The 26,543-nt window shown below is 45.8% G+C and overlaps 1 protein-coding gene across 1 annotated transcript in view; it reads right to left on the reverse strand.

Annotated features, from left to right (window-relative positions):
- Positions 1 to 6,242: 6,242 nt before the first annotated feature.
- SNRPF (small nuclear ribonucleoprotein polypeptide F) overlaps positions 6,243 to 26,543 on the reverse strand; it is a 247,102-nt gene continuing 226,801 nt past the window's right edge. The window contains exon 4 of the mRNA XM_073573199.1: positions 6,243 to 6,412. Within this exon, the coding sequence (XP_073429300.1) occupies positions 6,346 to 6,412 (67 nt within the window). The 3' untranslated portion in view covers positions 6,243 to 6,345. The remainder of the gene's footprint in view (positions 6,413 to 26,543) is intronic.

A 26,543-nucleotide genomic window follows, 5' to 3' on the forward strand; every position in this document is an offset into this window, starting at 1 on the left:
TGAAGGATGTGTGATGGGTATATGGGCACTCGACTATGGGATGGCGAATATGTATGATGGGTATATGGGAATGGGACTATGGGATGGAGAATATGTAATGGGTATATGGGCATGGGACTATGGGATGAATATGTATGATGGGTATATGGGCATGGGACTATGGGTAGGAGGATATGTATGATGGGTATATGGGCATGGGACTATGGGATGGAGGATATGTATGATGGGTATATGGGCACGGGCCTATGGGATGGTGGATATGTATGATGCATATATGGGCACGGGACTATGGCAGCGGGGACGCTGCAGGGGCCTCCCCGCTGCCAGAACCATGAACGGGACGGCCCTGGTCCTTTCCTCAGGTAAGCTGCTGCTGCCGCTGCTGCAGGATCCACGGGTCACCCGTCAAGGACAGGAACCCAACTGGGGGCGGAGGAAAGGTGCCGCCTTTTTATCTGTAGGTTCCTGTCCTTGATGGGCGGACCCCCTCTCTCCGTGGTGCTGTCATGGGTGAGAGAGAAATAGTAAATTAGTGTAAATGATGACATATAAAACACAAAGGGGCTAAATAACTGCATATGCAATTCAAAAACATTCCTACATGCTTCATCACCTCAGGGAGGTGCAGAGTAGTAATAACTAAAAAAAAATGATCACAGGCACCCCCAAATCATCATTAAATAATAGATGGAGATCAAATGCACATTTCGAGGAGCAAGCCAAAATGCCAGAAAGAGATGGTAATATTACTGTCCCCTCAAAAATCTAGTGTGCCAGTAATAGCATATGGTGCGTGCTTAGTGTTTGCACTGCAATATAGGTAAACAGCAAAAATACACTGCAATGAATGGACATACTCAAATACATGTAGGTACTGCGAAGGCGAATAACGCATGGTTGCTTCTATTGTGGAAAGATAGTAACAACCAGGCCCGGACTGGCAATATAACCAACCGGGCATTTTCCCGCTGGGCCGCTGTCATTTTCCCGATCATCTGGCCGCTTGCCAGCTGCTGCGGCCACTGTTGCTCCTGCCGCCGGCCCTCTGCGGGCACGGCGGTGATAGTTTCAAGTTCCTCCCGCACTGCAGGGAGATAAACCCCCACGCACCCCATCCTCGCCTTAGCATGAGACCCCCTCCCCCCCGCAGCCACTCACAGCGTCGCACTCGCTTGCCTGCTCGCTCTGTTCGCAGGACCTGTGATGAGGTCACAGGAGGGGAGGAGTCAGGGGGTCACATGATCAGGAGCCTTTGTCCAGACCCCCGATCATGTCACCCCTGACTCCGCCCCTCCTGTGACCTCATCACAGGTCCTGTGCGCTCAGCCTTGCCTCTACCGTCTGCAAGACTCTGCTTTGCTGTTGTCATGGTCCTGGTTGAGGTAAGTATGTGTGGGGTCAGGATTTACAGTGTGGATGTAGCAGAGCTGTGTGTGTATGAGGTGTACGGAGCGGAGCCGTGTGTGTACGAGGTGTACGGAGCGGAGCCGCGTGTGTACGAGGTGTACGGAGAGGAGCCGCGTGTGTACGAGGTGTACGGAGAGGAGCCGCGTGTGTACGAGGTGTACGGAGCGGAGCCGTGTGTACGAGGTGTACGGAGAGGAGCCGTGTGTGTACGAGGTGTACGGAGAGGAGCCGCGTGTGTACGAGGTGTACGGAGAGGAGCCGCGTGTGTACGAGGTGTACGGAGCGGAGCCGTGTGTACGAGGTGTACGGAGAGGAGCCGCGTGTGTACGAGGTGTACGGAGAGGAGCCGCGTGTGTACGAGGTGTACGGAGCGGAGCCGTGTGTACGAGGTGTACGGAGAGGAGCCGCGTGTGTACGAGGTGTACGGAGCGGAGCCGCGTGTGTACGAGGTGTACGGAGCGGAGCCGCGTGTGTACGAGGTGTACGGAGCGGAGCCGCGTGTGTACGAGGTGTACGGAGCGGAGCCGCGTGTGTACGAGGTGTACGGAGCGGAGCCGCGTGTGTACGAGGTGTACGGAGAGGAGCCGCGTGTGTACGAGGTGTACGGAGCGGAGCCGCGTGTGTGCGAGGTGTACGGAGCGGAGCCGCGTGTGTGCGAGGTGTACGGAGCGGAGCCGCGTGTGTGCGAGGTGTACGGAGCGGAGCCGCGTGTGTATGGAGTGGAGCCATATGTGTACGGGATGTACGGAGTGGAGCCAAGTGTGTACAAAGCATACAAAACGTGCTTTTCCCACGGACACAGGAGTACACGGCGGAGCCCCGAGGAGCATTTTAAAACACACACATGACATTCCACCTGAAGTGATGTGCTGGAAGCTGACCGGAAATGAGATAATTTCTTGAGGAGATTGTGACGGAACCAGGAATGCTTCAGATCCATCACCGTGTCCTCCTCCGACAGCGCAGACAGCAGGATCGCCTTGGAATCGGGGATGCCGGCCATGTGAGCGGATCATGATAGGTCCTGCACCGGGAGGCTCAGGTGGGCACTACAATGGGAGCCGGGCTGCTATAGTATCTTTGTAGAATCTTTCTTTATTTCTTTCTCTCTTTTTCTTTCTCTCTCTGTTCTTTCTTTCTCTCTCTGTTCTTTCTTCCCCTCTTTCTTTCTTTTTCTTTCCTCTCTTTCTCTCTGTTCTTTCTTTCTTTTCTTTACTTCTTTCTTTCTCTCTCTGTTCTTTCTCTGTCTCTCTCTGTTCTTTCTTTCTTCCCCCTCTTTCTCTCTCTGTTCTTTCTCTGTCTCTCACTGTTCTTTCTTTGTCTCTCACTGTTCTTTCTTTCTTTCCCCTTTCTTTCTCGCTCTCTCTGTTTTATTTTTTCTCTCTCTCTGTTTTCTCTCTTCCTTAGTGCCAGTCAGTGTGCCCATAATGCCAGCCACTGTGCCCTCAGTACCAGTCAGTGTGATCAGCAGTGCTAAATGGGTGTGGTTGGGCGTGGAGATGGGTGTGACTAGTTGTTAAATGGGTGTGGCTGGGCGTGGCAAAAATTTACAGCGGCACGCTGCGCGCGCCGCAGTCTTTGTCCGTCTTTCCCTTCTTCAAAAGTTGGCCATGATAGGGGCAGCTATGACCAGGGGGTCTGGTTGCCCAATAGAGAGCAGTTCTGCCAGGAATTCTGTAATCATGCATACAAAAGGGGACAGAGATTTGGGAGGAGTACTGTACCTAAAAGCAATAAATAGGACTGAGCTGAAATACTGGGCACAGCTGTGACTACATGTTATATAGTCGTGTTAATCTACTCTCACTTCTTGTAACCTACAAGTGTACAAAGATATTATATAGTCACCATGTGACTAGTGGGCCTGTGTAACTTCAAATGCCAGGGCTGAATTTTAGTCCCAGTCCGGCCCTGGTAACAACAACCAGCAAAGTGGAATAATCATAATAACGCGGCGCATGTTGTTGTCCTGCCAACTACCATTGCACTGTAATAACACATATCACAGGGCATAGCTGTAGCAAAAATATATACTACGGCAATTATTTACGGTATATAGGCTGTTACCAAAACAGCATAGGTTGTTTTTATATATATACCAGCACAATTCAAAGAAAGATGCCATGACAAATATATCTCTGCAGCAAGCGATGGAGAATTAAACAATCCAGAACAGAGGAAAAATAATGAAATGAGGGCCACATGGCCCCCGCAAGAGGCAACTAATCAATATCCATAAGTCCATGGTGGTAAAAGATAGGGCAGTAAATGTGAAGTCATTGAGGTTATCAGTAAAGTCCACTGTACAGCTGGTTAAGTTCCCATACCCACCGATAACCAGACAATTAAATTGCCATACCAAATTTGCATCAAGACAAAAAAGGCAACATTTCATTGCCATTATAGCAAGTAGATGTTTAATGTGCACACAAACCTAGATGGACAAAATTATGAATGGGTGTAAAGGCAAACCAAATACCTCCTGCTATGCAGTTAAGATGATGGTACACCAATAGCAGGAAAACTATGGTCCAGTAAGATGCTAAACTGCCCATAAAAAGGAGGCGAATACAGCCATCATAAAAAAGTGTGCCTAAAAGAAAAAGGCAAAGGCTGAAATAAGGCCTACGTAGGCTAACTAGTGGTATAGATCATGCTTATCATTAAACCATGAAAAAGGAGAAAAAAAGATGGTATGCTGTTTATACGATTAGGCCCAACAAAAAGGAGCCCTTAGTACAAGTGATGTAAATAGACCGAACAGGCATAAAAAGAAACAAGGACCATACATGAGCGACCTGTAGAGGAAACAGACACCGGTTGTAAGAAGAATTGATATACTGTTTATATGAGCTCTGAAATGTAGGAGCCCCAAGGTAGGGTGATATAAATGAACCTAATCACAAATCAGAGACGAAAAAGTCATGTTTGTTTATAAAACCCCGTAAACGGTAAGTCTTCGTTCAGACCAAATGGGACTAAACAATTGAGGTTAAAGATCCATTTGGATTCCTGTCTGAGAAGTTCCAAAGTAATGTCCCCGCCTCTAATGTCCGATTGGACAGTTTCAAGTCCCAAAATCTTGGTGCCACGCCACTGGGAATTGTGTGTGGTCAAATAATGCGAGGCAACAGATGTAAGAGTTTTGCCTTTTTCTTGTTCTTTCTTTTCCATTGTTATACTTGAAAAATGGTGTTGGATCCTCCTCCTAAGCTTCTGCGTTGTTTGTCCAACATAAATTTTTGGGCATGGGCACACCAGAGCATAAATCAAGTTGTGAGATTTGCAGTTGAAATAACTCCGTGCGGTGATCTGGAACGGAAAGAGCGGTAAAGTAAAGATGCTGGCACCAATAGTAAACAGACATATACTACAACTCCCACAGGGAAACGTGCCAACCAGCCGCGTGCCTCTGTTTAACCTGGTAACCGGGTGTTTAAAATGACTGTGGCTCAGGCAATCTTTTAGATTCCTTGCCCTCCTTGCCACCAGGCTAGGCTGTACCGAGATGTGGGGTTTTAGTCTGGGCGCTCTCAAGAGAATCCCCCAATGTTTAGATAGGATCCCTCTGATGTCACACCACTGGTTGTTATATGTGGTAATGACCCCAAGTACCTTTGGAGGACCCCTAGCCTGAGGTTGAAGAAGACGACACCTGTCCTCATCCCTTGCGGCCATTTATGCTTGTGAGACTACCTTTTTACGGTATCCTCTGTTCCTGAACCAAGTGGTCAAATCCCATGCGTGTGTCATGAAGTCATCATGCGTGCTACAATTTCTTTTCATGCGATAAAACAGTCCCTTAGGGATACCATTTCTGAGGTGCTGCTGGTGGAAACTGGAGAAATGTAACAGGCTATTGGTAGCCATTGACTTGCGATACAAGGTAGTAGAAATGCAAGAATCAATGGAGCGAAGCTTCAGATCCAAAAACTCAACCTCCGTTTGCGAGAAATGTGAAGTTAGCTGGCCGGGGCGGAGCTTCACGGAGGAAGCCCGCAGCCATCCGCAGCTCCTCCATACGCTAGTGTGAAACTAGACTTAGAAATGAATATTCACTGCACTGGCAATGAATATTCATTTCTCTTATAGCGTGCACAGTTACAGCTGCCAGCTTCCGGGCTATCACAGGTGCCCGCTCATTAAGGTAATGAATAGTCACCTCTCTCCACTCCCATAGGCATGGAGAGAGGTGAATATTCATTCCCTTAATGAGCGGAGAAACGTGGTCGCCCGGCCGCAGGAGCTGCTGGCACCGGAACACGATGCTGCAAAGGCACACAAGGAATGTAAGTAGGATTTTTTAATGCTCTTCTCATGGGGGCCACGCATACAAGGATGGGGATAAGGAGCCATGCAGACAAGGATAGGAATAATGAGCCATGCAGACAAGGATGGGGATAAGGAGCCATGCAGACAAGGAAGGGGATAAGGAGCCATGCAGACAAGGAAGGGGATAAGGAGCCATGCAGACAAGGATGGGGATAAGGAGCCATGCAGACAAGGATGGGGATAAGGAGCCATGCAGACAAGGATGGGGATAAGGAGCCATGCAGACAAGGATGGGGATAAGGAGCCATGCAGACAAAGATGGGGATAAGGAGCCATGCAGACGAGGATGGGGATAAGGAGCCATGCAGGCAAGGATGGGGATGAGGAACCATGCATACCCACCTTATACTCGAGTCAATAAATTTTCCCAGTTTTTCGTGGCAAAATTAGGTGCCTCGGCTTATATTCGGGTCGGCTAATACATGAGCATATATGGAATGTGTTCTGATCAGTCCCGAGTTGGGGTGGGAACCAGCAGAGCTCATGTAATGATTGATAAAGAATGAGAATTACTACAACTGTTTTTATTAACAGAAAACACAGAACATGTCCAGCAACAAACTCAAAAAGTGAATATAAATGTACAAAAATATTTTGGAAATCTGTTCATTCTCTCATCTCGCCATCTTCCTCCTCCTCTTCTACACAACGTATATACAGCACATTGTTACATCTGCACAGAAAGAAAGTAGGTTAAAAATGCTATTTATTCTATGCTAAGCAAATTGACAAGGACTAGATTAATAGCATTTAGAGTAACAAGTTATGACCATAGTACAGTACTTTACAAACCTGTACAAGAAGATAGAAATATTAACCCTTTTAATAGTGCAGATTTGCTAATCTAAAATGTGCCAAATTGATCAGAGGCTCATGATGTGTAGTCTTAGTGTACACCACCTGGTAGTGCTGGTGCGCAGGGATGTGTTCTAGGTCACATGCCAACCCATGCCCCAGTACCCAGCCAGCTCACAAAGGAGATACACAGACAACCGGGCAAGGTAACTGCACCATGGAGAATAGACCAGGCTGCCCCTTTTTCAGAGACATCCTATCCTCCACTGCCCCCTTTTTCAGAGACATCCCACCCTAAGTGGCACCCTTTTTTCAGTGACATTCCACCCCATGTGGCCCCCTTTTTCAGAGACATATGACACCAAGCGGCTATCTTTTTCAGAGATATCCCACTATAATATGGCACTCCTTCCCTTCTGAGTTTTGCACTGTGCCTGAATAGTATTTCCCGATTATATGTGAGGTCAATTTTTTCTTATTAGCCCTTATTAAAGTTAAAAATTTAGAGCAAAAACATTTTAGTAGTAAAATATGTAATTATTCTTTCTTCAGCACCTAATGGTATAAAATTTTGTGAGACACATGTGGGGTCAATCTGCTTACTGCACCCGTAGATTAATTCACTGGGGTGTAGTTTGTAAAATGGGTCACTTATGGGAGTTCTGCTGTTCTGGCACCTCAATGGGGTATTTGCGTACTCAGAAGAAATTATTTAACAATTTGTACATTCATTTTCTACTATTATCCCTATGGAAAACTAAAAACTTTGGCCAACGCAACATTTTAGTGGAAAAAATGTTATCTTTCCATTGACTCAGCCCAAAGTTATACAATTCTTTGAATCGCCTGAAGGTTAAAAATTGCTCACTACACCCTTAGATGAATTCCTCAAGAGGTGTAGTTTCCAAAATGGGTTCCCTTGTGGGGGCGTAAGCTGTTTTAGCATGACAGGCTCTTTTCAAATGTGACATGGCATCTTCAATCTATTCCAGCCAAAACTGCGCTCTAGAATTTGGCGCTCCTTCATTTCCAAGCCCTGACATGTGCCCAAGCAGTAGTTTTCCACCACATATGGGGTATTTGTGTGCTAAGGATAATTTGTACAACAAATTGGTTCATTTTTTCCTATTACCCATGTGAAAATTAAAACTTGGGTCTGAAACAACATTTTTGAGGAAAAAATGTATTTTTTCATTTTCATGGCTCAGCATTATAAAATTCTATGAAGCACCTATGGGTTCAAGGTGCTCACAACACATAAAGATAAGTTCCTTGAGGGGAGTACATTCCAAAATAGGGTCACTTGTTGGGAGTTTCCACTGTTTAGGCACGTCAGGGGCTCTCCAAACACAACATGGCGACTGCTATAGATTCCAGACAATTTCACATTCCAAAAGTCAAATGATCCTTCCCTTCCGAGTCCTGCCGTCAGCACAAATAGTACCTTTCTACCACATATGGGGTATCGGCGTACTCAGGAGAAATCGCGCAACAAAAATGAGATGACTTGTGGGGGTTTACACTGTATTGGCACATCAGGGGCTCTGCAAGCACAAAAAAAATCAAATTGTGATCTTTCCCTTCTGAGCACATAAAACAGTAGTTTTTCTCTACATAAGGGGTATCAGTGTACTCAAGAAAACTCACACAACAAATTGTGAGGTCCATTTTCTCATGTTACCTGTGTGAAAATGAAACGTTTAGGTCAAAAACATTTGTGGGAAAAATGTTTTTTCATTTTCACGGCCCAACGTTATAAAACTCTGTGAAGCACCTGTGGGTTCAAGGTGCTCACCACACCTCTAAACATTTTTTGAGGGGTCACAATAGCAATGATATGGCATTGCATCCTGTATGTCATAAATTGACACACAGGTGCAAAGAAAACAGGACAATCAAGGATCAATCGCTGAGACTTTTAATATGGGGAATGTGGAAAACCACAGAAGAAAATGCGACCATAGATCCATAATGTTAAAGTACAAAACGTCTTTATTAAATAATGGACAGAAAAGGACAACTGGAGGACATGTGCAAATGGCAACCAAAGTGCAAATAGTGCAAAGATGCAAAACGAGCAGTCCAGCCACCGTCAAGGGGAGACGAGCAGCCCGCCCGGTCATCCTGAATCTGTTAGTGAGGTAACATCATTGCGGGGAAGTAACCCTTTCAGGGTAGGTTGGGTGTATGTTTAACAGTGCTAGGAATCTTCCCTCTGTTCCCTTAGTGTTCTCTAGCAATAAAGCTGATTCTGCCTTGTGGCAGTATGTGAATGGGTTCTGATTGTGTGACCTATAGAGCACATATGGGAAACGGATATAGGCACTATATATATATTTTTTCTATTATAGTTATTATCAAATATAGATTTAACATGCGTAGCCAGTCCAATATATAGGACAGTCTATCTTTTTTTCCCCCTATCATTGATAGAGTCCTTTTAGGTATGCATTTATGTAACAGGGTTTGACTGTGGCTGGACTGCTCGTTTTGCATCTTTGCACTATTTGCACTTTGGTTGCCATTTGCACATGTCCTCCAGTTGTCCTTTTCTGTCCATTATTTAATAAAGACGTTTTGTACTTTAACATTATGGATCTATGGTCGCATTTTCTTCTGTGATTTTCCACATTCCCCATATTTTTTGAGGGGTGTAGTTTCCAAAATGGGGTTACTTGTGGTGGTTTCAACTGTTTAGGCACATCAGGGGCTTTGCAAATACAACATGGAAAACTCTACCAATTCCAGCCAATTTTGTTTTCCAAATGTCAAATGGTGCCTCTTCCATTTCAAGCCCTGCTGGTCGCCCAAACAGTAGTTTTCCAGCACAAATGGGGCATCGGTGTACTTAGTAGAAATTGCACAACAGATTGTATGGCCCATATTCTCCTGTTAAACTTTGTCAAAATTGGAGCTGAAGCAACAATTTTGTGGAAATAAGTAAAATTTTCGTTTTTTCCTTCCACATTGCTCAATTCCTGTGAAGCACCTGAAGAGTCAGTAAACTTCTTGAATGTGATTTTGAGCACTTTGAGAGGTACAGTTTTTAAAACCAGTGCTCCGACTCCTCAATTTCCATGACGCTGACTCCAACTCCCTCATACTTGGCTCATGTTTAAACCTACCCAAAATGTGTGAATAAACCAAAATAAATCCAAGAGTAAAAAAATATATATTTTAATGAATAACAATATTAAAAACATGAAAAATAGGGGAAACAGAAAAGCAACATCAAAATACCATAGTGCAAAGAGAAAATCATTATTGGGAAAACTGACTAAAGAACATGATTCAATATGAAGAAAATCCCTTACTTTTTAAAGTACAAAGGCTTAATAGACAAAAGAATTGTCTAAAAGCAAAGTGCATAAAGAGCATAAAAAGAAGGGATAAAATAAATATATACCAGTGGTCAGTAACCTGTGGCTCCTGTGACCTGTTCTTTTGTGAGTTCATAATCTTGCAGAACTTTTTCCACTAAGGTCTGGAGAAACTGACTGCTGTGATGAACTTTAGTATCTTTTACTTCCAGCATCTTCGTAACAATTTTTTTGTTTTCACAAACATATTGAATGATGATAGCAAAATAGTTCTCTCTGTGATGTTTGTAGGCATCCATTTTAAGAAACAAAGCGTCTGTTGAGAATCTTTTTAAGATCTTCCTTTTGGCTAAGGGCTTCTTCAGTCACTAAATTTCTAATACTTACTCTTTCCAGAGAAACACCAAGTTTGCGGGCCATTTCTCCATTAAGAGCTGTAAAAGCTGGTCTTGCAAATAATAATGGTACACTGTCTTTCAAACAAGCTTGATGAGCTGTCTTTTAAACACATCTGCTGTCATTGTTACAGTAACTTTGTCACTTACAAGATATTTTGTAACTGTTGTTTGAGACACTCTTTCCTCCTCCTTTGCCTGGCGGGAAGTGCGGGCTCTGGTTTGTTGGTGCTGCTGTTATTTTTTCAATCACAGCCTTGTAAACTTCTGGGTGGCAGCATTGCAAATGTCTTTTTAGATTGGAAGCTCTTGAAGGAGCATTTTTATCACTGCCTGAGTATGCACTGATTTTGGCATCACAGCATTTGCTTTCATTTGGGTCACTTATTGTCACGGGGGCTTAGTTCAACTAAGGCTGAAATACCCGGGGCCCCTGTGGTGTCCCTTTACTAGGGGAAACCCTGTCTGACCCTCAACCCAGGGTTTTTGCTGAAGGTGCAAATGCCTGAGCCTCCGACCTTTCCTTATCTCCTGCTCAGCCCTGCACTTAACCCTCCACCCTCCACCCAGTGAGAAGTCACCACCAAAGCTCCCACACAAATAATGACAGACAGGGAGAACTTAAACTGCACTGCGCCGCACACACACAGGAATAAACAGTAATGTGAACAGGGCACAACTAAACACAAATATGGGAAGGAGAAAGGATAACGACGGATCATACGACACCAGATATGAATCTCTCTCTCTTGAACACCTCCACTCCAGACCGGAACCACTTGGTATGAAACACAAGCTATAATCGGCGACGCCCATAGGCCAGCATGACTATTTAAAGACCGTGGGCGTGACTAACCATCCAACCTGGTCTCCAGCAGGATTAACCCCCGAGAGCCTGAAGATCAGGCCGGCGCCACTGAGGCTATAGTGGCTGGAGGTGGAACTACCTCTGCCTGCCGGATGCTGTGGTGTGAACAGCATCCGACATGACAGTACCCCGTCTTCTACGAGGGACCCCAGAGCCCTCAAGACTCATAGGACCCGGCTTGTCCGGATGACGACGGTGAAAAGAACTGACCAGCCGATCCGCATGTATGTCTGAGGCTGGAACCCAAGACCTCTCCTCTGGACCATACCCCCGCCAGTGCACCAAATACTGAAGAGTACGGCGTACTACTCGAGAGTCCACTACCTTGGCGACCTCGAACTCTAACTCGCCATCCACCATGACTGGAGGTGGCATCGGCGTCGTGTCCACCAAGCCTACCACCTTTTTCAATAAAGCCCTGTGAAACACGTTGTGTATCTTGTACACTGCGGGAAGTTCCAACCGATAAGCTACTGGGTTAATGATGGCAGAAATCCTAAAAGGCCCAATAAACCTTGGACCCAGTTTTAAAGAAGGGATTTTGAGTTTTATGTTCTTCGTAGCTAACCACACCCATTCACCCACACACAGGTCCGGACCTGGCACGCGTCTACTGTCAGCCACCCGTTTGTACCTGGCACTCATGCTCAACAAACGCTGTTTCACCCGCCTCCAGACTGATGACAATTGGGCTCCTAGCTGATCCTCCTCCGGGACACCCCCGGAGTCACCCTGACGTAAGGTACAAAACTGAGGATGTTGACCGTACACACAAAAGAATGGAGACTCTCCTGATGACTCTTGGCGGTGATTATTTAATGCGAATTCGGCCAGAGGAAGGAAAGTAGACCACTCCTCCTGGTTGTCGGACACAAAGCATCGTAAATACTGTTCTAGATTTTGGTTCATGCGCTCAGTTTGTCCATTAGACTGTGGATGAAACGCCGATGAATGTGACAACTTGATCCCCAACCTTGAGCAAAAAGCTTTCCAAAACCTCGCCACAAATTGCGTACCCCTATCAGATACTATGTCAGACGGTACTCCGTGGAGTCTGACCACCTCCTTCACAAATACCTGAGCCAACGTCTTAGCATTGGGCAAAGAGGACAACGCCACAAAATGCGCCATCTTTGAAAAACGGTCAACCACCACCAGGATGACCGTGTTCCCTGCCGAGGCTGGCAAGTCAGTGATAAAATCCATGGAGATTTCTGTCCATGGCCTATTGGGTACCCCCAGAGGCTGTAGCGTGCCAGCAGGACGGGTTCGGGGTGACTTAGCCCTAGCGCACGTGATGCAAGCTGCCACGTACGAGACCACGTCCTGCCGGATTTTGGGCCACCAGAAACGACGCGATACCAGCTCTAAGGTGCCCTTCACCCCTGGGTGACCAGCCAGTACCGAATCGTGGTGTTCCTTCAACACCTTAGGCCGAAGATGCAGGGGTACAAATGATTTGTTGGCGGGAAGTCCTGGTGGTACCTCCTCTTGGGCCTCGGCAATCTCCGCCTCTACCTCAGTCGTGAGAGCCGAGACCACTACCCCTTTCTGGAGGATGGGTACCGGCTCTTCCCGAGGTTCTCCCCCCGGAAAACACCTAGACAAAGCATCCGCCTTGGTGTTTTTAGCCCCGGGACGGTACGTCACAAGAAAATTGAAACGAGTAAAAAACAATGCCCAGCGAGCCTGCCTAGGAGACAGACGCTTGGCCGACTCCAGATAGAGCAGATTCTTATGGTCGGTGATAACTGTGACCTGGTGAGCCGCCCCCTCCAAGAAGTGTCGCCATTCCTCAAAAGCCAGTTTGATGGCCAACAACTCCCTGTTGCCGATATCATAATTCCGTTCGGCCGGCGACAACTTCTTGGAGAAGTAGGCGCATGGATGCATCTCGCTCAAGGACGAGCCTTGAGACAGTACTGCCCCCACTCCCACCTCCGACGCATCAACCTCTACCACAAAAGGTTTAGACACGTCTGGTTGCACCAGAATGGGGGCTGAAGCAAAACTATTCTTCAGACGCTCAAATGCACGTATAGCCACCTCAGGCCAGTTCGCCAGATCGGCACCCTTTTTTGTCATGTCCGTGAGCGGTTTGGCGACAGTCGAAAAGTGTTTTATAAATTTCCTATAATAATTCGCAAACCCAAGGAACCGCTGGAGTGCTTTCAGACTCTCCGGCCTCTCCCATTGCAACACCGCTTGCACCTTAGCGGTGTCCATTTTAAAACCAGCTGCGGACACAATATATCCCAAAAAGGGCAACTCCTGGACAAAAAATAAACATTTTTCCAGCTTAGCATAGAGCTGGTTCTCCCGGAGCAACTGTAACACCTGCCTAACATGCTGCAAATGAGTGTCCCGATCGCTAGAATAAATGAGGATATCATCCAGGTATACAATCACAAATCTCCCCAGGACATGAGCAAAGACATCATTAATAAAATGTTGGAAAACGGCAGGCGCGGTGGTCAACCCAAACGGCATAACCAGACTCTCAAAATGACCCTCAGGAGTGTTAAACGCCGTTTTCCACTCATCCCCCTGACGGACCCTTATGAGGTTATACGCCCCCCTGAGGTCGAGCTTGGAAAACCATTTTGCCCCCGCTACCTGGTTGAACAAATCCGGGATCAACGGCATTGGGTAGGGATCACGGATAGTAATCTGGTTTAACTCTCGGAAATCCAGACACGGGCGTAACCCCCCATCTTTCTTCTTAATGAAGAAAAACCCCGCGGCTACAGGCGAGGATGAAGGCCGGATGTGACCTTTGCTCAGACTCTCCGCGATGTAGTCTTTCAGAGCTTGTCTCTCAGGACCAGAAATATTAAACATCCTGGCCTTAGGTAATTTGGCCCCGGGTTTTAAGCTAATAGCACAGTCATAGGCTCTATGTGGAGGCAGTTCTGAGCAACCCTTCTCAGAGAAAACATCCGCGAAATCCTGCAAAGCCTCCAGCAGGCTGGGCGTCACGGCGGACACACATGTGGCCAAGCAATTGTCTTGGCAGAAACCACTCCATTGTACCATGTCCTGAGTTTTCCAATCAATTACCGGGTTGTGCCTGGACAGCCATGGAAAACCAGGACCATTTGAGCTGGGAGATTACGGAGGACCCTACATGTAACCGACTCAGAATGTAGGACCCCAATGTGGAGTTTCACCTCTGCCACAAACTCAGTAATCTCCCCTTGAGGGAGGGGAACAGCATTAATGGTCACCACCTGTATGGGGTGAGGAAGTTTTTCAATCTTAAACCCGGCGGTGTGTGCAAACTCCTCATCTATGAGATTGGTGGCGGAACCGCTATCCACAAACACTGATATAGGTAGCTCTCTGCCGGCGACAATAACCTTGGCAGGGAGCATACATTGAGATACCATCATGGAGGATATGCATACGCTCAGTTGGGTCTCCTCCATACCCTCTGAGCTTAACAGTTTTCCGCCGGTGTGACCCTCTTAGGTAGTACCGGGCAAACGTTAACATAATGACCTCCTTTACCACAGTAGAAACATGCTCCGGACTTCCGGACTCCCGGAGCGCGAGGCTGAACCTGTGCCACGCCAGCAATCTGCATAGGTTCAGGGGACTCATCTACTTCAACCACACCTGCACCTCTGTTTTTCCCCAGAGGTAGCGTCTCCTGTGCCCCCTGACGAAAACGGCGATCAATACGTATCACCAAACTCATGGCAGACTCCAATGATGCCGGAGTCTCATACATCAGGAGGGCTTGTTTCACCCTCCCTGATACCCCATGAATAAACTGGCTCCGCAGTGCTGGGTCATTCCACTGTGTGTCTACAGCCCAGCGGCGAAATTCCGAACAATAGTCTTCTGCCAAGCGCTCCCCCTGGCGGAGGGCGCGGATTTTAGATTCCGCTAGAGCCAGTCGGTCAGGGTCATCGTAAATGAGCCCGAGGGCAGAAAAAACATTATCGACCGAATGAAATGTAGCAGAGTCAGGTGGTAAGGAAAATGCCCATGCTTGGGGGTCACCACTCAGTAATGACAACACCAGCCCTACTCGCTGGGCCTCATTACCTGAGGATATTGGCCGCTTGCGGAAGTATAATTTGCAGGCCTCCCGAAATACGACAAATTTGCTGCGATCGCCTGAAAATCGTTCTGGCAGCGGAAACTTCGGCTCTGCACCGATACCTGCAGATGCCGTTTGCACCTTTGCTACTACCAGGCCCTGCTGCTGAACTGCCCCTTTCAACTCGGAGACCTGTATGGACAGCGCCGCCAACTGGCGGGTTATGGAATCTAATGGATCCATGGACTCCTGAAAAAATGTGGGCCGATTATAATGTCACGGGGGCTTAGTTCAACTAAGGCTGAAATACCCGGGGCCCCTGTGGTGTCCCTTTACTAGGGGAAACCCTGTCTGACCCTCAACCCAGGGTTTTTGCTGAAGGTGCAAATGCCTGAGCCTCCGACCTTTCCTTATCTCCTGCTCAGCCCTGCACTTAACCCTCCACCCTCCACCCAGTGAGAAGTCACCTCCAAAGCTCCCACACAAATAATGACAGACAGGGAGAACTTAAACTGCACTGCGCCGCACACACACAGGAATAAACAGTAATGTGAACAGGGCACAACTAAACACAAATATCGGAAGGAGAAAGGATAACGACGGATCATACGACACCAGATATGAATCTCTCTCTCTTGAACACCTCCACTCCAGACCGGAACCACTTGGTATGAAACACAAGCTATAATCGGCGACGCCCATAGGCCAGCATGACTATTTAAAGACCGTGGGCGTGACTAACCATCCAACCTGGTCTCCAGCAGGATTAACCCCCGAGAGCCTGAAGATCAGGCCGGCGCCACTGAGGCTATAGTGGCTGGAGGTGGAACTACCTCTGCCTGCCGGATGCTGTGGTGTGAACAGCGTCCGACATGACACTTATACACTGACACACAAAATGTTTTTTATATTGAGTCACTGTGAAATGCTCAAATACAACTGACTTCATAAGATGCTTCTTAGACATTTTGTAATTATGTAAATTCACTCAAAATAATTTTGTCCTGTAAAAAAAATAAGGTGTATTGAAATTCTTGCAAGAATAGGGAATAATGCACTGTCTAATTTAGGATAGAAATAAAACAATCTTTGCATAAATCAATAGGACATATGATATGTATAAAGTTTGTAAAATATGTTGTTAGATAGCTTTACTGTGAACTTTCAATGACAGGCTTGTCTCAGGGTACAGCTCAATAAATGCTTCACATCATATTTCTTCACAGTCTATGAAGAGGGGAGGAGGGAGGGGGCATGTTTGTGCTGAATCATATTCCAGAATACACACAAATCTATATGTCCTCATCGATCCTGTTACTGTATTTCTGAATTTGAGATGTTAGAAAACAGTTTTTCCCAAATTCCTATGAAAAAAATATTCCCACCACAAACTGCACTGAACTACTGTACCCAATTTATTATATATTTTAGGAGTCTGAGTCGGTCCGTTTTATAACGACTCCAACAAAATGGGCTCCAACTCCGACTCTACGACTCAGACGCCACAGCCCTCTTTAAAACAGTGTCACTTTTGAGTGTTTTATCATATAGGCCCCTCAGTCACTTCAAATGTGATGTGGTCCCAAAAAAATGGTTTTGCCAATTGTTGGAAAAAATGAGAAAATGTTGATCAACCTTTAACTGTTCTAACTGCCTAACAAAAATGTAATGTTTCAAAAATGATGCTGATGTAAAGTAGACATGTAGTACATGTTGTTTCTAACTATTTTGTGTGATGACTGAGTTAAAGGCGAAAAAATTAAAAGTTTGAAAATTCAACATTTTCGCCAAAATTCCTATAATTTCACAAATGAACAAAAATATCAACTAAGTTTACCACTAACAAATGTGTCAAGAATACGCCAAGGTTACTTACCGATTGCTGGAATTTCCAGAATTCATGACAGCACACCAAAGAGAGGGATCTGCCCACGAAGGACAGGAAACCTACTGAAATAAAAGGGTGGTACCTCTCCCCCGCATCAGTTCATTTACAGAGCATGAGAGGACCTTCAAACAGATTATACACATAACCGACACCACATCAAAAAAACACCCAATCTATAATGCAAACACATATTGTGAGAAAAGAGGGGGAGATATACAGGTGCTGCCATGGGTTCTGGAAAAAAATGTCTACCGTTAAGTAAACTTGGTGTTTTAACTTCACCAATGACAGTAAACCTGACAGATTTTTGGAGAATTGAAAGCACCCTTCTTCCAAAGGTTAAGTCAGAAGAAGAGGATAGATCCAGTCTCTAGTGCCTAAAGAAAGTAGATGGTGGGGACCAGGTAGTGGCCTTACAAATCTTATCAATCGATACCTCCCACTTTTTCTGTTCAGGAGGTCACCATGGCTCTGGGGGAGTGAGCCTTGGTGCTCTCAGGAACCTGGTCACCACTAGCAGAGTAGGGTAAACTAATGTCCTCCCTGACCCAGCTTGCAAGTTCCCCCCCGGACAGCCCTTAAGCCACAAAGCCCATCTTGCTGCATTCGATAATCCAGCAGACCTAGCCGCTAACATCATCGAGTTTGCAGAGGTGTCTGCTAGGAATGCCGCAGCTCTGATTAACAAAGGCATGTTGGTTAAAATCTTATCCCTTAGAGTTTTATCTTTGAGCTATTCCTACATTTGTTGGACCCAACTCATAAGGGAACAGGCAGTACAGGTTCCAGTAATCGCCGGCTTCCCTGCTGCCTCTTCCCATGTGTGCTTCAGCTAGCCATCTGCTTTTTAATCATGGATCTCTAAGCACTCCAGGTTCTCAAGAGTAGGGCTGACCTCTGAGGATTTCTGATACAGCCCCATCAATCCTAGGGACCTTATCCCATAACTCGGAGTTCTTTTCTTCAAATTGATGCCTACTTTTTGAAGATGAGGGAAAGGCACCAGTCTTCTCCGGTTTTCTCCACTCCTTGTTAATGAGCACCTGGATTGTACTATTAACCAAAAAGATGATCTTCTTTCTCTGCTCCAACCCTCCAAACATTACGTCACCTAGGGACTTAGCCATCTTCTCAGTACTTAGCATTCTTCTCGTCTTTTGGAGTCCCATTGTTGATCTTTTAACTAGCCCATCTGTATCCTCCACCGGAAAACATGGTCTGCTCCCCCATGTAACTGTCTGTGGAGGATAAGGATGAAGACTCAATGTGGTATTGTCTATCTAATAACGGGGAAGAGTCAGAACCAGTAGATAGTCCCCTGGGTTTTTTCTTCCCTTTTTGTAAATAGGGTATTTACGGAGCCTTCCACATCATCCCTGATGACAGATCTAAGGCTTGCTGCAAAGTCTGGAGTCTTTTCAGGAATTGTTTTGTGGATTCAGTCTGAACAGAGATTTTTCTGCAAGTCCACTGCTACTGGGGTCTTACATAGCGCACACTCCCTCTGTTCTAAGCCCTAGTTTTTTATGTGTACCTAGTGATTTAAGAAAAAAAAAAACAACAAGAGGGCATATTAAAATGGTGACATTCATGAAGATAACTCATCCTGCCGCTGTCACTGTAAGGGTACTGGATTTGGAGGCTGTTCTGGTATATATATAAAGCATCTTCTCTTGACACAGAAGTCCTTAGACACTCTGCTCCTCTGGATGGGATGGCTGCTCCCTTTGCTGTGTCCACACTGCCACTGCTCTCTGATACTCCACTATAGTCAGGAAGGAGAGGTTGAGCTGGGGCATAATCGTCTTTGTGGACTGTTCCCCTTTTAAAATGGATCCACGGCAGTCTTCCGGGTCCGCCTCCTCTGGTCCCTCCAGACAATTGCCCTCCCCCGCGAGAACTCTTCAATGCTCACGTAGGGCACCACCATTTTGTTCTGGGGGTGCCCCCTGTGACGTCACTCGAGCACACCTATTCCCAGCATGCCTTGCGTGTGAAGGTCCCTTGCCCGCTCCATCATGCTGACAGAGTGGACATCGACGGTCCGAGATATGTCATATCTCCGTCTCGCTTGTGCATAAGAGGCCCCTTTGGAGCCATGGATAGCGCTACCAGGACCCAGGCACCAGCACCACATTCATGTAACCTGCTCTTCCACAACGGAGCTGGGTGGGTAAGAACTTTTCTCTTCTGTCTTTACTGCAGATTTCAGCACGTTGTTCCCATCAAGGACAGGAAACAAACTGATGCAGGTGAGAGGTGCCACCCTTTTATTTTAGTAGGTTTGCTGTCCTTGGTGGGTGTATCCCTTTTTCCACAGTGGATGACAAGTTCAAGAGTCAAGGGGAAAGGAAGTAGTATCTGATAAGGGAGTTGATTTGTTATAAGATACATTGCATAAAATCAGTGGTAGCAGTGATAAACTTTTGTAAAATTTATTGAAAGCACATTTCCTACTTAAATATTATCAATAGAATTTTAATTTAGTAAATGATTTCCTATAACAGCAGGATTTTTGTGAGATATGAACTTAGCAACCTGGAAAACTGAATTGTGTTGTGGATAAGAATAAACTATATGAAAAAGGATGCAGCTCAAGATTTGTAGAAGGTAAGACATGGTCACTCATTTTATGTTTGAGGTATATCTTGCAAGTTGTAAAATTATAAAAGATATAAAATTTATATTTAATATAAATTTTAGAACTTGCAATATATTCCTTATACATAAAATGTATTTATTCCGCATACATTTTATAACACACTTTCCTCGGGAATTAAGAGTGCAAAAAAAAAAAACCCCACACAAATAATGCTGTTGAAATGGAAGTCTTTCATTTAAACAAGCAATTTGTTTTGAGGCCCCTAATCCTTGTTAAGAGGACAAATCTGAAATGCATTAGAAGGTTGTCCCTATACACTTACCATACTTTCTCAATGCCCCAGATGCTAGCAGAAAGTCCTGTATCTTCTCACTCAAAGAAATGCTGCTGTCTCCAGCACCTCTGTTCACAGGACGAGGAGACCCTACAAGCAGATGCTCATTTTAGTAGATATTGTACCCCCCCATCACCCGGATGTACAGTGGAGACTGCAGTTGAGCACATTTAATGCTCAATTAACCCAAATTACGCTATACTGACAGCATTATACATATTGACAGCAAGCTATATGTGCTGCTCCAGTTTTAAGTGTTGGCACATTTGGAAACATTGTGGCAGATATAAACCAGCCACAATTTTTTAGTGAATTCAAGGAAGTCATAGCTGTGAAAATCTCAGATGGGAGTTGTAATTATCACTCAGGCAGGTATCAATGCAATTAGTTTTATTTCTTCCCTCTATGTTTTTACAACAACTCCAGGTAGATTGCCACAATGAGATGGCACCAGTCCACAATATTCCAGCCCGGAACTGGTAGTTCCACTACTCCATAACAGGCAGTACTCACTGTCTCCCAACTTTTGGTTGGCCCATAGCTTTTGTATCTTCTGCCAATAGTCTGTAGTCACGGCCTATTCCAATCCAAAATGACGGATACCGTGTCTGCAGCACGTGTATCCAGCTCGAGAGACCAACAGCCCCCCATTCTTTCGTCAGTGTCCTAAATACCACAAGCTGCCCCTAGAATTGAGCCTGGGCCTTGATGAACTCACTCCTCCCCCAAGCTAACACTGCATTGGTGGAGGTATTTTCCAGAGCCCAAGCCAATCACCTAGGACTGCTCCACTGGGTCTAATATCGACATTCACAATGTGACTAGTGGGTAAGAGAGCCATGACTTGATTGAGGCCCTTGAGACACTACCGAGAGTACTAGAATGATTGCTTTACCCGATTCCCAATCCCGTGCCTGGCCTTATGTATTCATAATATCAAGCCCATGTGTCTTCCTCTGATTACTGTTAATGAATGGAAAGATTTCAGAGGTTGAACAGGAGAGATTTGTGCACTTAAACTGAAGAGCAAGCAATAAGATAGATGCAACTGGTCCTTTATGCTGGAGGGGAGGGGTCTTCATCCCTAAGGCTACGTACCTGCGATCAGGAGGTAGCAGCACTTTGGACGTGTAAGGTGGTGTAGTATGCGGGAAGGGGAACCTGAATTTCATCAGGGTCAGATTCTGGCTGTGTAGAGTGCGAGGGGAATGTAGTGGTCTGGGTCAATGTACCAGCAGAATCATCTAGCAGTGGCTGGGCATCAGTGCACTTGTGGCGCCCCCAGGAGTACGGTCGCCACAGTGGCATTGCCTTCCTCCTAGGGAGTGTGATGTCATGCTTGGGAGCAACGAAGGATCTCTCTAGCAGTTAAACCAACACACAACACAGTTCCCACTCCAGGCCAGCAGGGAGAGCTCCGAACCTGACTGCTGAGGAGCTGCTCTCTGTGGTAGGGAGGAGGTAAGTTAGGGCAGTCTGTGAAGGGAAGGGGAAGTGTGTGAATGTGAGAAGGGGAGCTGGAGGATGAGCAGAGTTAAGGCTCACTCCTAGCTAGAGCGCATGGTCCGAATTCCGGTCTCCGAGTTTGTAGGAACACTGACGGTCCTGCAGCAGAAACCGGAGGAAGTAGCAGCTGTAAATGCACTGTTCCCAACTAAGGCTCAGAGGCCCCAGCAGCGACTTGTGTGAGCCAGAAGGAAAAGGCTACGGCTGCCTGCCATACGAGAAAGTTTCAAAAGAGAGTCAACAGGGGGAACTTCAGTGAACTCAGTACTGCGAGTACCTCTCATAAGCGCTAGAACGGAGGCCACACTATCTGCAGAGAGAGAATTCCTAATTTGCTTCCAGGCTGACCAACTCCTTCTCCATGTGTAGTCTGGGTCCTGTACAGCACTTACCAAGTACAGGTAAAGGAACTTCACAACTGTGTCTGTCATCTTTCTCCTACGCCTCAGCTACATCCTGCACTGCACACCATCTACCAACTCTTTCATCTGCCCTGCGACTACGGCCCTACCTGTGCAGGGCTTTTACATCTTAGCTGCACCACAACATCTGTCCCAGAGAAGCAACACTGCAGCGCTGGTCAATCTGATCAGAAACCACAGGTGGCATCACGTATCATTCACCTATAAACGTTATTCACCCCTTTGCATGGATGCCCAGGTCCACGGACCGGGTCACCACCACCGTGACACATCCCTCTGAGACACCGGCCCGGTACCGATTAACCCCACTGCCCTGGCTGGCCACCCACACTCCATGTCAGATTCATCTTGCACTGGGGAATTCACGATTTGACTTGATAACCCAGGCATGGTATGTGGGAAAGAGCTACATGGACTAATGTGAGGTGTGGCCTGCTGCATCATTCACTTTTGGTGGGGGTGAAGGACACAAGGATTGAACATATGAAATGTATAACTCATGGGAATCAAAAAGTAGTGCGAACATATAAATCCCCTAAAAACACAGTTTAATTAAAGTACATTAAAAAACACCTATCCCAGTGAAAAAATGGCAAATACCATGAATGAAAATACCTAATCTGGGATGCTACATAGCCCTACATTAAGGCTTACTGATACCTTCCTAGCCGTGGAGGTTGGCACCCTAAAAGAACGAGTTTTGGCGCCCCCACTCAACGAGGACTGTCCCTCACGCCCCTACCAGTCCCTGATCAGGGAGGGAAAACAATAATCCGATAGTGAGAAATGAATATTCAAAATGCCCTAAGCTAGAGCAAGACCCCAAACAATTGGTAATACCGCATCCTGATCACTTATAGACTCATATATCAAACAGGCAGCTGAGCCCCCCACACAGGGGTATATTTTAAACTAATAAATTGCTTGTCATTTGCAGGTATGCCCCTCTGATGATACAACAATGAATATTCAAATTGCCTTAGGCTAAAGTAGGACCCCAGAATAATATCACAGATATATAAAAAATTCTAATATCTCCACATCATGATCATTTGTGACAGACTAATATGTCAAAGAGACAGATAATACAGATTCACCCCTCTCAGGGGTATGTTATGAATCATAGTATAATAAACAGAGTCACTTATCATGTGCAGGTGAACCCCGACGCGTTTCTCCGCCTGTAGCGGTTCATCAGGAGGATCAATCGATAAACATTATATCCATGTACGATACCCAGATGATGCATAATGGTACCGGTGGTCAGGAAAGGGTGGATTTAAATAACCCCCATGATGCAAAGCCACAAATCAGCCCCACCCACTATCCGGTGGGCAAATCACATAAGAGACGGTAGTGATAGCCCCAATACATCCACATGATAACGTAATAATTAGCCACCTGTCCTCAGCGTCAGCATTGGTGTCCCACGTCATCATAACCGCCTCAGATACATAGCGGGCGGGTAAAGCCCTGGCGTGCGCTCCACAGTGGAGCGCATCCAAGATGGCGCCGGAACTTCCGGTTTCGGCAGCTATAAGCAGGCTCCAATACCGGCATCCAAAGAGCTTCCGCCCTCGGATACAGGGAGGAGCAGACAGTGTACACCTCATAGCGGGGCGCACCAAAAATGGCGCCGGACCTTCCGGTCTTAGTACTTCTAACCCCGCCTCCAGAGTTACCATGGAGAGAGCGAAACGCTGAACCACAAGCAGGGTGCAAGATGTTCAAAAGTACAAAATATAAGTATATCGCTCATTTATACTAATATTCCACCACATGTCTTTTATTAGAGAGACAATATTGGAGACAAAAAGATTCTATATATAGATACAAATCAGCAAACCAATATAATAAATAAATGCCGCCTTTTCAATGCAGCATATGCCTTACAAGCATCCTCAGATATGCCCTCCAAATAAAGAACCCCCATCAATCAAAAACACGTATTAGGGAACAATCGCCATATCAGGAATACTCTTTTTCTATTATATAAAGCAGGCATATGACATGCACTCATTCATCCCATCTGGGGAGAGGGACTGTAACCTGAAGATCCACTCACATTCCCTTCTCAGAATTATATTATCCAGGTTACCTCCCCTCACTTTCGGCTTTATTAGTTCAATCATAGTGAAGGAGATGTCGCTCACACAGCCTTGATGTACTGCATTCATGTGTCTTGCGACAGGGGTATCTCTCTTATTCTTGCTATCCCCCAGATGCTCCCCCACCCTAACCCTGAGTTCTCTAGTGGTCTTACCCACATAATCCCTGGGACACGTGCACGTGGCCTTATAAACCAGACCTGTAGATCTACAGTTACCAAAATCTCTAATGCAGAAAGTTCTCCCATTATGTGAGCTAGTAAAGGTTTTACATTGCAACACATATTTACACCTAGAGCAATTACCACATTTGAAAAAACCTAGGGGTCTCCTATCCAACCATGTATCCGCCCCCCTTGGCCTTTGATACAAACTGTGGACAAGCCTATCACCGACAGACCTCCCCTTCCTATACGTAACACTTGGTTTTTGTGTAATAAGACCTCTCAGGTTGGGGTCAGCTAGCAAGATACCCCAGTGTTTTTTAAGAACGTGATAGACTTTATCCGCCTGTGCATCATATGTGCCAATGAGCCTCACAATATTCTCATTTATATCATTCCTGGGTCCTTTTTTCTGAAGCAAGGAGTGTCTGTCACTTACTAACGCCTCGTGTTGTGGTCTATCCAATACCTGTGGGGGGTACCCTCTCATCTTAAACTTGTTATACAGGTCCTTGGATTGTCTTCTATAAGCATTTAGATCAGAGCAATTCCTTCGGATCCCCAGGAATTGCCCCTTAGGGATCCTCTTTCTCAGTGGCTCTGGGTGATGACTTGTCCATCTAAGCAAATTATTAGTGGCGGTTGGCTTCCTATATGTGCAAGTACTGATACCCCCATCGGCCAGCTTAGTAATCGTCAAGTCAAGAAAATTAATGCTGTGCATATGACATTCATATGTAAATTTTAGTCCTACTGCGTTGACGTTAATCAACTCAATAAAGTGGCTAAACTCAGCCTCTGGGCCAGACCAAAATATCAATATATCATCAATATATCTGGCCCAGAGGCTGAAAAATGGAATCCACCACTTATCCTCATCTCCAAATATAACGGTCTCCTCCCACCAGCCCAGGAAGATATTTGCATAACTGGGGGCACAAGGGCTCCCCATTGCAGTCCCCCTGAGCTGGTGGAAGTACTTGGAGTCAAAAAGAAAATAATTCCTGGTAAGGACAAATTTCAGCAAATCCTTAACAAATAAATTTGTGCCCGACATTCCACTGCTCTCATTTGCAAAAAATGGGCAACCGCTTCCAGACCCCATCTATGTGGAATACAACTGTATAGTGCCTCCACATCAATGGATGCTAACATAATATTTTCTTCAAGCGTAACCCCTTCAAGCAGATTTAATAAGTGCGATGTGTCACATACATATGAGGGAAGTGCAGCCACAAAAGGCCTCAAAATCCTATCTAAATAAAGACCACTGTTCTGGGTCAAGGAATCTATGCCCAAGACAATGGGCCGACCCTTTAGTGGATCCAGCCCCTTGTGCACCTTTGGTAATGCATAGAAAGTTGCAATCACAGGCGCCTTTGGCAACAAAAACTGAAACTCATTATCCGATATTAGCTTATTAAGCCTTGCCTCATCCAAGATTAACAATAATTCTTATATTCCTCAGTCGGGTCGCCTTGCAGCACCTCATATGCATCCTCATGATTTAACAGTGTGTAACACATCGCACGATACTTGTCGTGATCCAACACCACCGGATTCCCACCTTTATCAGAGGCCTTGATTATTATATTAACATTCTTTTCCAATCCTTCAAGGGCTATATCCACGGCATGTGAAAGATTACATATACCATCACGATAGACACAAGGAATTTTCCGGAGGTCATCCTCCACCATATTCATAAATATATCAATACTTGTTACCTCCTTGTTAGGTGGCATTCTGGTACTCTTATTTTTCAAGGTGGTGAACGGGCCAACCCCCCGCTGCTGTTCATTCTCTCTCAGGAGACTGGTCAGGGCATCAAGACCCTCCATGTCCTTTTCTGATAAACCGAGTCTGAGGCATTGTTCATGATCATGCTGCTTGAAAAAGAGTTTCCACTTTAGGTTACGACCAAACAAATTAAGATCTTTAAACCAGTTGAAGCAGTTATACTTATTTGTCGGCACAAAATTGAGACCTTTCTGCAAAACAAGACATTCATCCCTAGATAGATTATGTGATGACAAATTTATGATCTGACCTTGATCAATTATGGTCTTTTCCTCAAATCGTAGCCCACTGCAGGGCCTCTGTCCAAAAAAGATTGTGATCCAGATGAGGAAGGACCTGAGGACAGATGCTGTGCTCCCCTTCCCCTTTGCCTGTATTGATTTCTTGGTGGACGCCATCTTGATCTATTCTGCCCTCCTCTCCCCTTATAACCACTAGAATTCTCTGTGCATTCGGTATCAGATGTATCAATATCTGATGAAGAGACCTCTATTAAATTGCCAACCTGATATTCATATGCCCTGTTGTCTTTAAATTCGGCAAGGTCACGTTTA

The sequence above is a fragment of the Dendrobates tinctorius genome, unplaced genomic scaffold (genome assembly GCF_039654945.1).
Source record: "Dendrobates tinctorius isolate UK_male_01 unplaced genomic scaffold, ASM3965494v1 ptg000035l, whole genome shotgun sequence".
In the NCBI taxonomy this organism is placed as follows: Eukaryota; Metazoa; Chordata; class Amphibia; order Anura; family Dendrobatidae; genus Dendrobates; species Dendrobates tinctorius.